This window comes from Peromyscus eremicus, chromosome 4 (genome assembly GCF_949786415.1).
Source record: "Peromyscus eremicus chromosome 4, PerEre_H2_v1, whole genome shotgun sequence".
NCBI lineage: Eukaryota > Metazoa > Chordata > Mammalia > Rodentia > Cricetidae > Peromyscus > Peromyscus eremicus.
In genome coordinates, this window is record NC_081419.1 from 103,152,678 (window position 1) to 103,166,343 (window position 13,666).

Here is a 13,666-nt window from a genome sequence, read left to right on the forward strand (position 1 = left end):
TCTTGCCTCAGTCTCCAGAGGACCCCACTTGTTCAGGCACAGATCTTACCTTGATATCTCTGTCTCCAGACACTATTTGCCAAAAGATGTAGTGATATCAGAGACAATAAGACCTCTGATTTGGGAGAAAATCCAGGGACCCCAGGACACTCCTCACTTCCCCCATGACATTCCTTGTCTCTACTCCCAGGGATCCAATACATCATTTATGTTTCATGGTTTTGTGCCTTTCTGGTACAGAATTGAATTTTCATGATTATGTATGTGAATAGACATGTTTATCTCGATAAGAGAAGCAGTGCTTCCAGACTACCCTAGAAGAGAAATCTTATCACTTGGCTTGCTTCCTCCCTGCCAATTTGGGACCCAGGATGTGGGTGAGATAAGTCAGAAGAACTGGGAGGAAGCTCTAACTTACACATCCCTGGGCATCATTACTTCAGACCCCCAGCTCACCTCACCCTTAGCCTACAGGAGAACCACATGTCTGTTGGTAGCTCAGCAAGGTTGTACTGGTGTGTGTGTGTGTGTGTGTGTGTGTGTGTGGTGGGGGTGAAGAGTAAGCGACAATATGAAAAGCAGATGGATTCCCAAGTGAATGTGTTTTGCTGACATGAACATGGCCATGTCAAAGATCCCAATGCCTCAGACCTACAGGAACGGCAAGGCTTTCCCTGGTCAGAGTACGGATGTTGACAGTTGACAGTACAGAAAGTTATCAATTACAGCTTCCTTCTTCCAGATGACTGATGTAGTTTGAAGTTTCTCTAGTCCCACCCAGCCCCGAGGTCCCACAGCCGCTTATAAAAGAATTACTCAGAGGCTTAATATTAATCACAAACTGTACGGCCCATGGCTTCTTGCTTCTTGCTAGCTAGCTCATATAACTTAACTCAACCCATTACTATTAATCTTTGTATCGCCACGTGTTCCATGGCTTTACCTGTGCCCCATTACATGTTGCTCCTTGAATGGTGGTTTGGCGTCTCTCCTTACTCTCCTTTTTCCTTTTACTATCTCTGTTGGATTTTCCCACCTGGCTCCATCCTGCCCTGCCATAGGCCAATGCAGCTTTATTTATTAGTCAATGGGAGTAACACATATTCACAGCATAGAGAAAGACATCCCACAGCAGACTGACTCCAGAGACTGCTCCCCTAAAGAGACCCCCTACTGAGAGGTTAGCTAGCCTGCCCTCTCCTTAAACTGTGTACAATAAATTCGCTGAGTTTCAGGGCAGCCAGTGTATCTCAGACAGAGTACATGGTCCATCTAATCCCAGCTTTTCCGTACACGTGTCTATCATTTTTTCATTCCCTGTTGCTCTGGTTAGGTCAATCCTAAAGTCCTGCTGTTCATGGTAGAAAAAAGTAAGGAAAGGTCTGTGTAGAAGACACGTTGACTTACCCTTCTACCTCTCTGGCTTAGGTGTTAGCAGCTACCCACTACCCACTCTCCCAGACCTCATGTGCTCCCAGATACCACTGGATTCTTTCTTCCCCAGCTAGGTACTTGCTCACTGCAGCTCAGTCCTATAGAATCAGCCATTGTCTGCCCCTAGAGATTGCTTATTACAGAATCTCAGACATCAAGTTAAAGTCAGAAGCACCTGCTTCCCATTCTCCAGCATGTGGGCTCTCCTTGGAAGCTGGTAGGAGCTGTGTGTGTGTGTGTGTGTGTGTGTGTGTGGGTGATGTGTTTCCTGCCAAAGTCACAAACAAATCAGCTTCCTACTGGCCTACATTTTGTGTATTGAGTAGAGTTCAAGGAGCATGCTGACTCTTCCCTACTCAAATCATCTGAGCCTTTTGATGTAGCAGGAAGTAATTTTTTTCTTCCAGGCCAAGGACACTTAGTACAGAGATATAGAGAACTTGGCTCAACATCAGAAATAGAATATCTTTTGGAGGATCAGTTTAGTCATTGACTCAGATCCAGGAATTGGAACTCAAGCCATTTGCACAGTTCAATGCAGAGGATTAAACAAGTGTGTGTGTGTGTGTGTGTGTGTGTGTGTGTGTGTGTGTGTGTGTTACATAAAATATATATTCTCCCTGTCAAAGAGTCAAATGTTAGAAAGTTGAAGTTCCCCTTGACAACCCTCCATGTTCTGCCTCTCCCTCAGTAACCACCATGTCAGCTTGGTCAATACCCTTCCAGCTCTGCCTTTAGAAGCACGTGGTTAATGCTGCAGATGTGCTGGGCCTTCCATTCTCTGTAAATGCTCTTGCTCTGTCCTTGTGTGATTTTCCCTTTTCTACCAATGATGTGTCTAGATCTTGCTTCCAGTTGCTTTTGTTAAGTATTTATAGACAATGCACCTATGAGTGTTCTTGAACATGTTTCTTTGGAGGAACAGCAAGGAATGAGTGGAATTTCTGAACCACTGGTCTTTTAATAAAGCTAATGCCAATTTTTTTTCTCTGAAGAGCCATACACATGTATGTGCACATAGATGATTTGGAATCTGGCTTCCTTATAAGGGGAAATGTCATTACAGGTGACCACTGGACCTGAAAGGGCAGAAGGATTGTATCACTGAACCAAGGAATGGGGGTTGTCCTTGGGCTATGGGGCCACCTCTATGCCACTCACAGTAGCTCTCTGTTATGGAGTAGGTGACATTTGGGTGCCTGCTCCCAACATTGGTACCATTCTGTGCTCTGATTTCTGAAACAAGGAGATGTGAAAGCTGCCCTTCTCTCTCTGCCTTAGCTTGGGGAGCTGGAGATAAGGAAAATGGGTGTTGGAAGTGAGCTTCTAAGCACTGACATTTCAGTGTTTGCTTTCCTGTGATTGGTCATTTAAATTCTTTTGTTCTGGAAAAAAATTTTTAGTTATTGCTATTTTATATCTGAGAAGTTAATGAATTCACATGATTAAAAAGATTAAGCTATCTAGAAAGTATACAGAGAGGGCTTTATTCCTATGCCTGCTCATGTATGTTTTATTCTCTGGATCTTCTCAGTGACTTTATTGGTTTCTTATGTATCCTCTAGAAATTTCAGATCAAATAAGAGCACAACAGGTGATTTTGCCTTCTTCTCTGCTCTCTGTTATGCTGGCATTTCAGGTCTTGCTTTTTCTGTATATTTTGGAGAGAGTTCCATATTGGTACAGAGAGTCAGGTCTTTCCTCATTCTTCAGTTCTGTCTCAAGAGTCTTTAACTTGTTGATGCTGAGTTAGTTCCAATTATTGAGAGTGATCCATGTAAAATGAACAATTCTGATTCTGTATCATTTCCTGTAGGTCATACACATTCATAGACTGCATTCTCACCATAAGATTGCTGGGGCAAAGTGAAGTACATTTGTGATTGTCAGTCATCACTGCAGTTTCTTCCATAGATGTCATCCTTCATGTATAATGTTTAACAGTGGGGTTTCCCTACAGTTCTGCCAACAGGGCGTGTGAAACCTTTGGTTTTTGTCATTCAGATAGGAACACATGAGTATCTCAAAGTACTTTTAAGTTTACTGTCTTCTAATGAGTAACGTTGAGTAACCCTTGCTCTGCCCAGGATCTGATGGCATTTCCCTTTCTGTGATCAGCGTTGCCTGGTAATAGCCCTCCCCTCTGGGTTTATCGTTTTGTTGGATCTTCATTATATTCTTCCTCCAATGTTTTGAAGGAGCTCTTTGTATGTCCAGGACATTAACCCTTTATTTGGGATGGAGTACAATTTTCTTTTTCTGTAATTTGTTTTGTGTTTTGACTTTGATTTTATTTGTGCATCATCCATTCCCACATCCCCATGCCTTAGTTCACTCAGGTCCCTGCACCTGATGTTCTCCTTTCTCCTTTTTCTAACTTGTCCTTGTTTCTTTAGATATGACGCCAATGCCACCCTCCTTGACTTGCTGTCTCTCCTGCCAGACCCTGTAGCTCCTTCCTGGCCACTCCTTTTATACTTTATCTTGTCTCTATGTGTTATGTTGCATTAATTTTTCCATCTGTCTGTTTACTATCCATCTTTCCATTCTTCTACTCACCTGTCTTCTATGTAAGCAGGGATGCCTAGCTTATTCATCAAGCAATTGTTTAACAAATGTCTGTGGGCTAAATGACTAGGCAAGTCTGCTGTTACCACCAACCCTTACTCCCTTTAAAGTTTCAGCTGATCTTACTCTTTAGATGAATCATGTGCAATGAAAATTCCTTTGTGTGTGTTGGGGGTGGGTGGGTGGAGACTAAAGATCAAAATCAGTTATCTTCCTCAATTGCTTTCCACCTTAAGTTTTGAGACAAGGTCCCTCACTGGATGTGGATACCCACTAGACCGACTGGCTAACAAGCCTCTGGGACTTTCCTGTTCCAACATCTCCAGTGTTGGGATTACAGGCACGTGCCACCATGCCAGGTTTTTTTTATATGGATGCTAGAGATCTTATTCAAGTTCTCATGCTTGCGTGGTAAAATACTTTACTGGTTGGGCCATCTCCCCAGCCCTTGAATAGCCTTTAGAAAGAAAGAGAAGAAAGAAAGGAAAGGAGAAAAGAAGGATGAAGGAAGGAAGGAAGGAAGAAAGAAAGAAGGAAAGAGAGAAAGAAAGAAAGAAGTTGAGAGGGCGAGAAGGTTTCTATTTGTGGCCAAAGATATGTCTAAGGTACTTTGCTGCCCTTAGCTGTGAGGAATAGGCTTCTCCGACCTCCAGTGAGAATTCTCATGGACCAATTGATTTTTCTCTTTCTGTGTAAACTCCAAGAGAAGTTAATAACCAGGCTGAAAGTTCTTTGTTTTAGTGAAATTTATTTCATACTCATCAAAACATTGTGCTAATGCTTCATTCATAAATATTCTCATCTACATAATATGAGCCTATTTATTCTCAGCTTCAATGAAAGAACTCAGTTCAGGCCATGCACTGGATTCAAATTCAATTTATTCTATAAACACTGAAAACTAGATTTTTTTTTTTGTAGGTATGCCTCATGTCCCCCTTGAATTAAGTTAAATAGATCAACCAATCAATAAATACATAAATAAATAGGTAAGTGGTTGCCCATCAGAGGCCAGGAGAAAAGACAGGCTTTCTTTGAACAGAATGTGCCATGGTTTCTGTCAAGGTGCCTCTGAAAACACAGGAGAGGTGAACGAGACCTGGCCCGGCAGAGGACTAACGATTCCCCTGGAAACAGAGCTGTCCGCTCATTGGCAACAAGGGAGTTCCTTAGCATGTCCTGGGTCAGGCGTTAGAAACAGTCCAGCCTATTCTTCTCATGTCAGCACTTGGGGCTGAGGCTTCATTCAACACACATGGACCTCCTAGGAAGCAAAGGATTCCATGGTGAAGTCAACTATATCCCGGCCACTGTTGTTTCCCAGGAAGACAGGCTTATGTTCAGCTTGAGAGGTGCTGATGTACCAGTTGGGGAACTGCGCAGACTCAAACTCCACCTTGGTTTTGATTTCTATCTTGTTGAAGATAAACCGCTTTTCCATCTTCTTCTTTGGGTATTCTTTGGGATCCACACTCTGCAGAAAAACAGAAAGAAGAATTGCGCGTGTGTGAGACAGAAAGGATAAAGCTACCATAGTAGACATGTTCTCGGGGCTGCTGGAGGGGAGATTGCTGAACAAGCTGTGGGACTAGGGGCCACATTCTTTACTGCTGGACCCCATCTTTCTAGCTAATCATTGGAGGAGCTCTTTGTTTTTTCTGAATCCTAAGCCCAAGGGGAGGAGCATATGGGTGGAAATATTTTCAAAAGTGAAAATTATATTAAAGCTTCCAAGAATACCTAGTTTCTAGGGATTTTTGTCACATTTTTTTTTCCTAAAGCCTTGGATAGAAAGAATGGCATTGGCTTGGGAATGAAGCTTTTGGTAAGCATGCTGCAAGTGGTGGGAATGGACTGAAGATTGATGGTGGATCCCTTTAAATGAGTAGCTCTCCAAACCGTCCTCCACCAAATGAGGGAAAAACTGTAGCCATACACAACCCTTTCAACCTGGACACTGCATGCTATGCTGGGGGTCATAACAGTGGCGGGACATGGTAAGAACAACCAAGTGGCTTAGTTTCTCCCGTGGAAGGAGTGAGGTTTACAAGCATTTAAAAGTTATGCTAATTTTATTCTATATTTATGTAAATTGTCAAGAAGACCTCCAACATTTTCTGGAGGGCAGGGCAGGAGGCTGTCTGGGAAGTGGGAAATGGCTGAGAGTCTTAAGAGAACAAGGGGCTGGGTAGTGGTGGTGCACACCTTTAATCCCAGCACTCAGGAGGCAGAGCCAGGCGGATCCTATATCCCTATGTGACTGGACTGGAAGATGGCTATACATATACAATATGTTTATGTATTTGCTGTCGTGTTCCATCTTGAAACACAGAGCTCCAGTAAGCCCCCAGAAGGCCAGCCTGGTCTACAGAGCGAGATCCAGGACAGGCACCAAAGCTACACAGAGAAACCCTGTCTCGAAAAAACCAAGAGAAAAAGGGGATGGCTTCTCTGGCTTCACTCACCTCCAGCTGCAGGGTGGGTGTGTCACCTTTCATCATACAGGACAGGTACAGATTCTTTCCCTTAAGGCCCAAGGCCACAGGTATCTTGTTGTTACTTGTTTCTCCCTGTACAAAGCTCATGGAGAATACCACTGGAGGAGAAAGAGGAAGCGGGGTCAAGGATACGGCTGGCTGGGAGGACTCAAGCACCAGACGACAAGCAAAGCCCATATAGTCCTCTATGGGAGCCCAGAAGGAGCTTCTCATAGTCAGTAGCAAGGTCAGGGGGCTGGTCCAGGATTCCCTCTGAACCTCTTAGTAGCCACAATGAAGAATGAAAGCGGTCTAATTTTTAAGCCCTAAGGAATAAAGCTCTTATGGCACTGGCAGGCCGTGTGCCCATTAACATGGGAAGTACAATTTGGTCACTATGAAAACAGGTAAAGTTTTTTAACTTTTAAAGCCTTCCTGGCTCCTAAAAGGATTCAGGGTCCAGCACGTTTTGAGGAATATAGAACAGTAAGTGGGAACAATTGGCTGAGCTGGGGAGAGTGGATTCAAAAAAGAGACACCCATTTTGATCCTAGTCACAGCAATCTCAACTGGAGGTCCCTGGCCACTGCCATGACTTAGTTATAAAGAAGTAAGATTCTCTTCATCTGGACAAGAATAGGCAGCTCCTTCCAAGGCTTCTAAGATCAGAAGCCAAGGAGAAGCACATGCTGCTGTCAGCTGTTGCCCTCTTGGGCACAGTGGCAAGGTGCCAGGTCCATCCCTACATCTAAAGATGCCCTCACCACACTCAAAACGCTTGTTATTATCAAAGAGAGATGTAAGTTCCTGCTGGTCAGGAAGTCTCCCTACAAGGAACCATGTGGTTTTGGGTGGGAAGGATGTGGGGACAAGGGACAGGATTGGGAACAGGAATGGACATATCAATTCTCTACCAACCACATTTCAGCCTCAAAATGGGGGAAAAAGAACCCACAGGCAGTTATGGCATGCCCATCAAATGACTCCACACTAATGGAGCATTGGCAGTGTGGTAATCCTATATCCCTATGTGACTGGACTGGAAGATGGCTATACATATACAATATGTTTATGTATTTGCTGTCGTGTTCCATCTTGAAACACAGAGCTCCAGTAAGCCCCCAGAAGGCCAGGAAGGGAAATCAAGTTGCGCCTAGTTACCTTGTTGGTTTATATTCTGCCCATTGAGGTGGAGCGCTTTCAGCTCACATGGGTCAGACAGCACAAGGCATTTCTGTTGTTCATCTCGGAGCCTGCAGTGCAGCTGTCGAATGGGAACATCAGCCACGACCAGCTCATCATCCCAGGAGTCACAGAAGATGGGCTCTGAAAGTCGAAGAACAGATGCCGTTTAGATATCAATTAGAAGAGCAAGCCCAGTGAAGTGAAGCAGCAGAATTTGGTTTATTGAGTGACATCTAAGCATTCAGAGTCAAGGTTCTATCCCAATTTTTATGGGGTATAAGTACATTGGAAGTGGGGTGAACAAGAGCATTGGTTCTGGCATCACGAGACAGCTTTCAGTATTAGGACCATTCACTATGGACCAGCAGGAGAGGCACTTACAGAAAATGTTGCTAGTAATAAGACTAGCTCATCAGGAAAATCATAAGACTTCAAGCTCTAGTGTAAGCCCAAGTGCTTGGAGAATGTATGGTCAAGCTGCAAACGTGAGCATCATTAAAACCTTCTTTTAAGCTAATCAGCTCAAGATCTTACTAATTCATTTTGGAAGCCTCCTTATTTCTTCTAATGATTGAAATGTCTACCATTAAGGGTCTTCCGCTTGAGGAGGGAAGTTGACTGCTAAGAGGTAGACAGAGAAGGACCAGAGAGCGAAGGTCTACTATCTGCCCTCAGTTCTCATCAAGTACCTTCTTCAAAGATGAAGGAAAAGAAGGTTCTCAGGTCTTCATCCTGGAAGGTCCATGGGCAAGGGACAGGTATGTTCCACAGCTTCTCCACAGCCACGACGAGAGACACCACCTGCCTGAAGCTCTTGTTGAAATGCTGCTGGGAGATTTGAAGCTGGATGCTGTCATCTGGACAGCTCAGGTCAGTGGCTTGGAAGCAGCACTGTGGAGAAACCAGGCAGAGACCAGTTAGGTCATCAGACCGGGGAACTCCTACATTAACCCCAGAGAACTCCAGGGGCCCTGGGAGATAACCACGCTCTTAACCACAATCCCTGTGTCTTCTGGAAGCCAGAGGACTTAAAATGGTTTACCCAGAGTTACATGGCCACCAGACCCAGGCTTCCTGGCATTCTCTATACTAAACCTCATTTCTACTTTATCTCTCTCGTACAGACCTCATCTCACCATATAATCGTACCTACTTAAACATTTCATCTTTAGTGTCCTCATCGCTCTAACACCGTGCATTTAATTTCTCATGGTAGCATGTTCATGCTGTCTTCTATTCATCTGAGATCACTCAACAAGCTCTCAATCGTTTCCCACATACCCCTTTCCTCAAAGGCATTTGGCAGACACTGTAAGCAGAGCTTCTGCCTGTGAAATGTGTTATCACTCTCCTGTTCTTCAGAGAAACATACACTAAGGTCTAACCAAAGTTGTCTCCAGGCATGATGACAGTTTTGAAGCTTGAAGGACAGCAATGGATACTTTCAATGATATAAAGAAAAAAGTGATTGGGAGAGAAGTTCCTGTCCAGAGCAGAGGCTCCCAGTGAGAGCCAGGCTCTGGAGTAAGGAGTGGGGGCCACAGCCTGGCTGAGAAGGTCAAGGGCTCCACCTATGGCTAAGTCAACCAGCTATAATGGTCTTTAAAAGATACTCATTTAAGACTGAGGACTGGATTTTGCAGCTGGCTGTCGTGAACTTGAAAAAAAAGGTCTGAGAAAAGCAGTTGCCTCCTGCCCCAGGTAGTGATCTGTCTGGCTGGGCAGATACCATGCCACATTAGAGAGTTATTGTGGAAAGGGGAAGGGACAGCTGGGATGTCAATATGGCTTTTCATGGGAGTGATTCTGGAAAATGCCCATGTGCTAGGATGGACTTGGCCAGCACTGAAAACATTTCCGAATCGAAGGTTGTTGCAGAATGCCAACATCTCAGAGATTTTCTGGCTCAGGCCCTGTGTTTATGAGATGAGGGCCAAAAGGGCACAATAACTTGTCTAAGGTCACAATTTATTTTTAAAAATCCCAATTAATCTCTTTGTTTTAATCGACCACTTCTTATTGTCTTAATCTCTTCCCTGGGAACATAAGAAACTATTCTATGGTAGAGAAGGAAGATATGCTGATTGTAAAGGTCACCCTCTCCGGCTTACAGCTTATGGAGTTTGACCTAAATGATCAGAGCGGCTTCTCCGTCTGAACAAGGACTAAATGTGTGTTGAAAACTTGACTTCTGTCTTCCTAGCATAAAACACCATAATCACCATCAGCAAGTCTTAGTGAGTGGCTATGGTGTAGTGGGAGCTGTGTGGAAGCTAGGTCAGGGTGTGGGTTGTCTGTATCTGTTTCACTGAAAGAGGCAAAAATAACACCATCACAAAATACCCTTGGAGCAAGGCAGTCCAGCATCTCTCACCCTGTTTGGAGCTTTTCCCATTCCAGAGCCCCTCCACAAGTTGAGAGCTAACACCCAAGTCTCACCTTCATCTTTTGGGGCCCATCAACCTCAAAGAACATGTCATTGTCATCACTGTAATGAAAACAGATGTTGGTTATGTCTCCTTATCAATACAGTGCAATAATATGCACACAAATCTTCACTGTTAAATGAACCTATGCATAGAATGACACTCAAAGCTTCCTGAAGACTTCTGGCAAGTTCCATAGTGTCACGCAAGCAAGAGTCTAGAAGCAGATTCTGGGCCGGGTAGGTGGGTACTCTTGGTGCTCTCTGTTGGATTCTGACACCTAAATTCTGGACTAGCGGAGTTAGCTGAATTCTGAGCTCTCTTCCCTTGCTTCCAAGCCAGACTTTGCAAATGGGTCTCCTGTACTGTCCATGTGGAAGTTGCGTCTGTGGGACTCCCTATAGTGGACAACATCTAGGTCTCAAGGCTGGACTTGGTAAACAAAGGCAAACCAGCCTTTAATCCAGGTTCACTTGAATTCTGATAACCACCGAAGGAGGTGAGCTGGAGACAGTCTCGCCTCTGAGCATAGATAGCCCTCCATTCCTGGAAGCAGAGCCCTGAACACATGACCCCTCTCCAGGTCCCCACTGACCTGTGGAAAGCTGTCATTTCACTGTTGAGTTCAGGAACAGTTGCCATGGCTGCTTCAGACACCTGTGTGAAGAGAGAAAGCGAGCGGTCATGCACAGTGTTAGTTCCCTGAGGCTACCTTCATTTGTGTTTCTCTCAGCTCTAGTTCAGGGCGGGCATGGGAAAACTGATCTCTGACGAACGAGCTAATGAATTGAGGAGCTGTAGTGTGGATTTAGAACAGCGGTTCTCAGCCTTTCACAGGGGTCACCTAAGACCATTGGAAAGCACAGATATTTGCATTACGATTCCTAAGAGTAGCAAAATTACAGTTGTGAAGCAGCAACGAAAGTGATTTTTGTGGTTGGAGTCACCACAACATAAGGAACTGCATTAAAGGGTCACAGCATTAGGAAGGTTGAGAACCACTGGTCTAGAAGAAAGCAAGTGTTGAACTAAACCCCAGACAGAAAAACTTTTCAAGGAGAAATTAACTCCTAGATGTCAGCTGCCATATAAACAGCATTCATTTCCAGAGTATTTTACAAGCCATAGCTTTACAGCTATGTTTAAAAAAAAACCCAACAACATATATATATAGGGAAGGATGGAGTGAGTGAGAGAGAGAGAGAGAGAGAGAGAGAGAGAGAGAGAGAGAGAGAGAGAGAACCTCTCTCTGAGGACTTAGTTGTCAGAGGTAAATCTTACTTGCACAGGAAGCCTGGCTGGAGAGAATTCCCGATCAGCCTGTTCAGCCTTGAGACCCCACAAGGTTTGCTATTCACTGGTTCTCCTTCACTCTTTTATAGTCTCCAAAAGCAGAAGTGAAGAGCTGAGAAATTTTCCCGCGGTTAACCGATTTCACAACCAAGTTAAAGGTGCAGGGAGGGGGAGGAGATTGATGGGAACTCCAAGGCTGTTGTTACCCTGAAGAAATAATTTCTAATCCCTGGAAACACAAGGAGTGGCAAACCATGACACATTTGCAAGTGTGTCACTGGGGAAACAGGCATTATTTTTCTCTGAACAGTTGTGCTGATGGTGTCAATATTAGAATACCGGGTTTTCCTGGGTTAGCTGCACGTTTTGGGTTAGGACATCTAGAACAAAGGAGGACATGCAGATGCACGCCCGCTAATGTATCACCTCTCTCATCTCCTTGTGTTTAAGCTGAGGAAGCTTCCCAGTTGGAGTTTGATAACCATGTGTGAGGCTCCACCAATAGTCCTGGTCTGACTTGAGAGTATGCTCGACTGCTGGAGCTCTCCATCAATTGTGTTGACAGGGACGTCTGCAGAGACATTTGCCCTTCCCTGCATGGGGCAGAATACACACATATGCAGGCATCTGTGTAGGCTGGCCATAGGGTAGGGGAACCCTGGAGGCAACTTTATACAATCCAATAATGCCAAGGAGCTAGGTGCCCTAGTCTGTCTCATGTTGAAAATGTATCACTGCTAGGTGGTCAGCAAAATGAGCCTGAATTAAGTTTCATCATGCAAAAAGGTGGTGAATGAGGCATGTGATGTTCGTGATCACACTCCATCTTGGAATATGTAGAGTACTGTTTGCCTAAAAAAAATGTTTTGGCAAACGTTGTGGAATATAGTTTAAGATGTATTACGTTTGTTTATGCTGTGGAATATTTATTTCATGATACAAGGATGTGTTGCATCCTTTTATGTTGCATTTGTTTAAGTCTGTGAAGCTGTGTTACTTTGCCTGTCTAAAACACCTGATTGGTCTAAGAAAGAGCTGAACAGCCAATAGCAAGGCAAGAGAGAGGGATAGGCAGGGCTGCCAGGCAGAGAGAATAAATGGAGGAGAAACCTAGTCCCGAGTGAAGAGTGAAGAGGGAAGAGCGAGAAGAGAAGGAGAGGAGGACTCCAGGGGCCAGCCATCCAGCCACCCAGCCACCTAGCCAGCCATGGAGTAAGAAGGAACAAAAGATATATAGAATAAAGAAAGGTAAAAAGCTCAGAGGCAAAATGTAGTAAAGAGAGGTGGGATAATTTAAGTTAGAAAATCTGGCTAGAAGCAAGCCAAGCTAAAGGCCGGGAGTTAGTAAGTAAGAATAACTCTTCGTGGATTTATTTGGGAGTTAGGTGATGGGCCCCCAAAGAGTAAACAAACAAACAAACAAATAACAAAAAACCCTACAGGCAAATTCTTGTTTCTGTAAGATCTTGGGGAGTTCAAATCTCTTGGTAACACCAAGTGTTACTACACTGTTAACTCAGAGAGCAGCAGAGTGTCTCTGCCCAGGGCCGCTCTTCTTTCTTGGATTGAATGAGCAACCAGGTCATATGAATGGTGCACACAGCCCTTCGGGCACAGCTTGGGTACAGTCGTCATTAGAGTCCTCAGTGGAAACCTAACTCATTCTCTGATCCCTCAGAGGGTCTGTGGACTCTAGCAGAGCCAAGGCTAGCACAGTGCCGGACATATGAATGCAGGCAGGAGGGGCCAGCCTGGGGGAGCAGGAATTTGACAGCGGGCTCATTCAAATGAGCTTGTCCCTAGTATGTTTTGGGCACTGAGCTTATTCTTCAGCACTCAAGGAAAATAAATATGCAGAGAGAATTGAAAGCAGGAAGTCACCAGGCTCTACTATGGAACAAGGTTTGCTCACCAAGGGGCCTTCTTTTGACTACTTTGGCCCCCAGTATCTTGACTTCAGAAAAACAAACAGAAGAATCATATCTTTGATCAACTATGTTTGATTTGAAATCTGGAGACAGTTTAGGACCTCGGTTTCACCTGAGTTTGGTTAACAATAATCAGTTCCCAGCACTGAGACCTTATAAAATTAATTAACTAATTAACTAATTAATTAATTAATTGTCTGATTAGCTGGCCAGGATTGGTGGTGCACACCTTTAATCCCAGCACTTGGGAGGCAGAGGCAGGTGGATCTCTGTAAATTCGAGGCTAGCCTGGGCTACACATCGAGCTCCACAACAGCCAAGGCTGTTACACAGAGAAACCTTGTCTCAAAAAACC

General features: G+C 44.4%; 1 protein-coding gene across 1 annotated transcript; it reads right to left on the minus strand.

Moving 5' to 3' along the window:
* Window positions 1-4,928: 4,928 nt before the first annotated feature.
* Window positions 4,929-10,732, minus strand: Il1b (interleukin 1 beta). The gene is made up of 6 exons (XM_059259573.1): window positions 10,686-10,732; window positions 10,104-10,152; window positions 8,354-8,555; window positions 7,641-7,805; window positions 6,468-6,598; window positions 4,929-5,476 (listed from the first exon to the last, which is right to left on the minus strand). Exons 1-6 carry the CDS (start codon window positions 10,730-10,732, stop codon window positions 5,267-5,269), a joined length of 804 nt encoding a protein of 267 aa, XP_059115556.1. The 3' UTR covers window positions 4,929-5,266.
* Between the last annotated feature and the right edge of the window lie 2,934 nt (window positions 10,733-13,666).

Excerpts from the sequence above, each read along its gene's own strand:
- Il1b (XM_059259573.1), bottom strand. The coding sequence starts at position 10,732 with ATGGCAACTGTTCCTGAACTCAACAGTGAAATGACAGCTTTCCACAG. Across the intron at positions 7,806-8,353 it reads TTCCTTCATCTTTGAAGAAG|AGCCCATCTTCTGTGACTCC; the intron begins GTACTTGATGAG and ends TTCGACTTTCAG. Across the intron at positions 6,599-7,640 it reads GCAGAATATAAACCAACAAG|TGGTATTCTCCATGAGCTTT; the intron begins GTAACTAGGCGC and ends TTTCTCCTCCAG.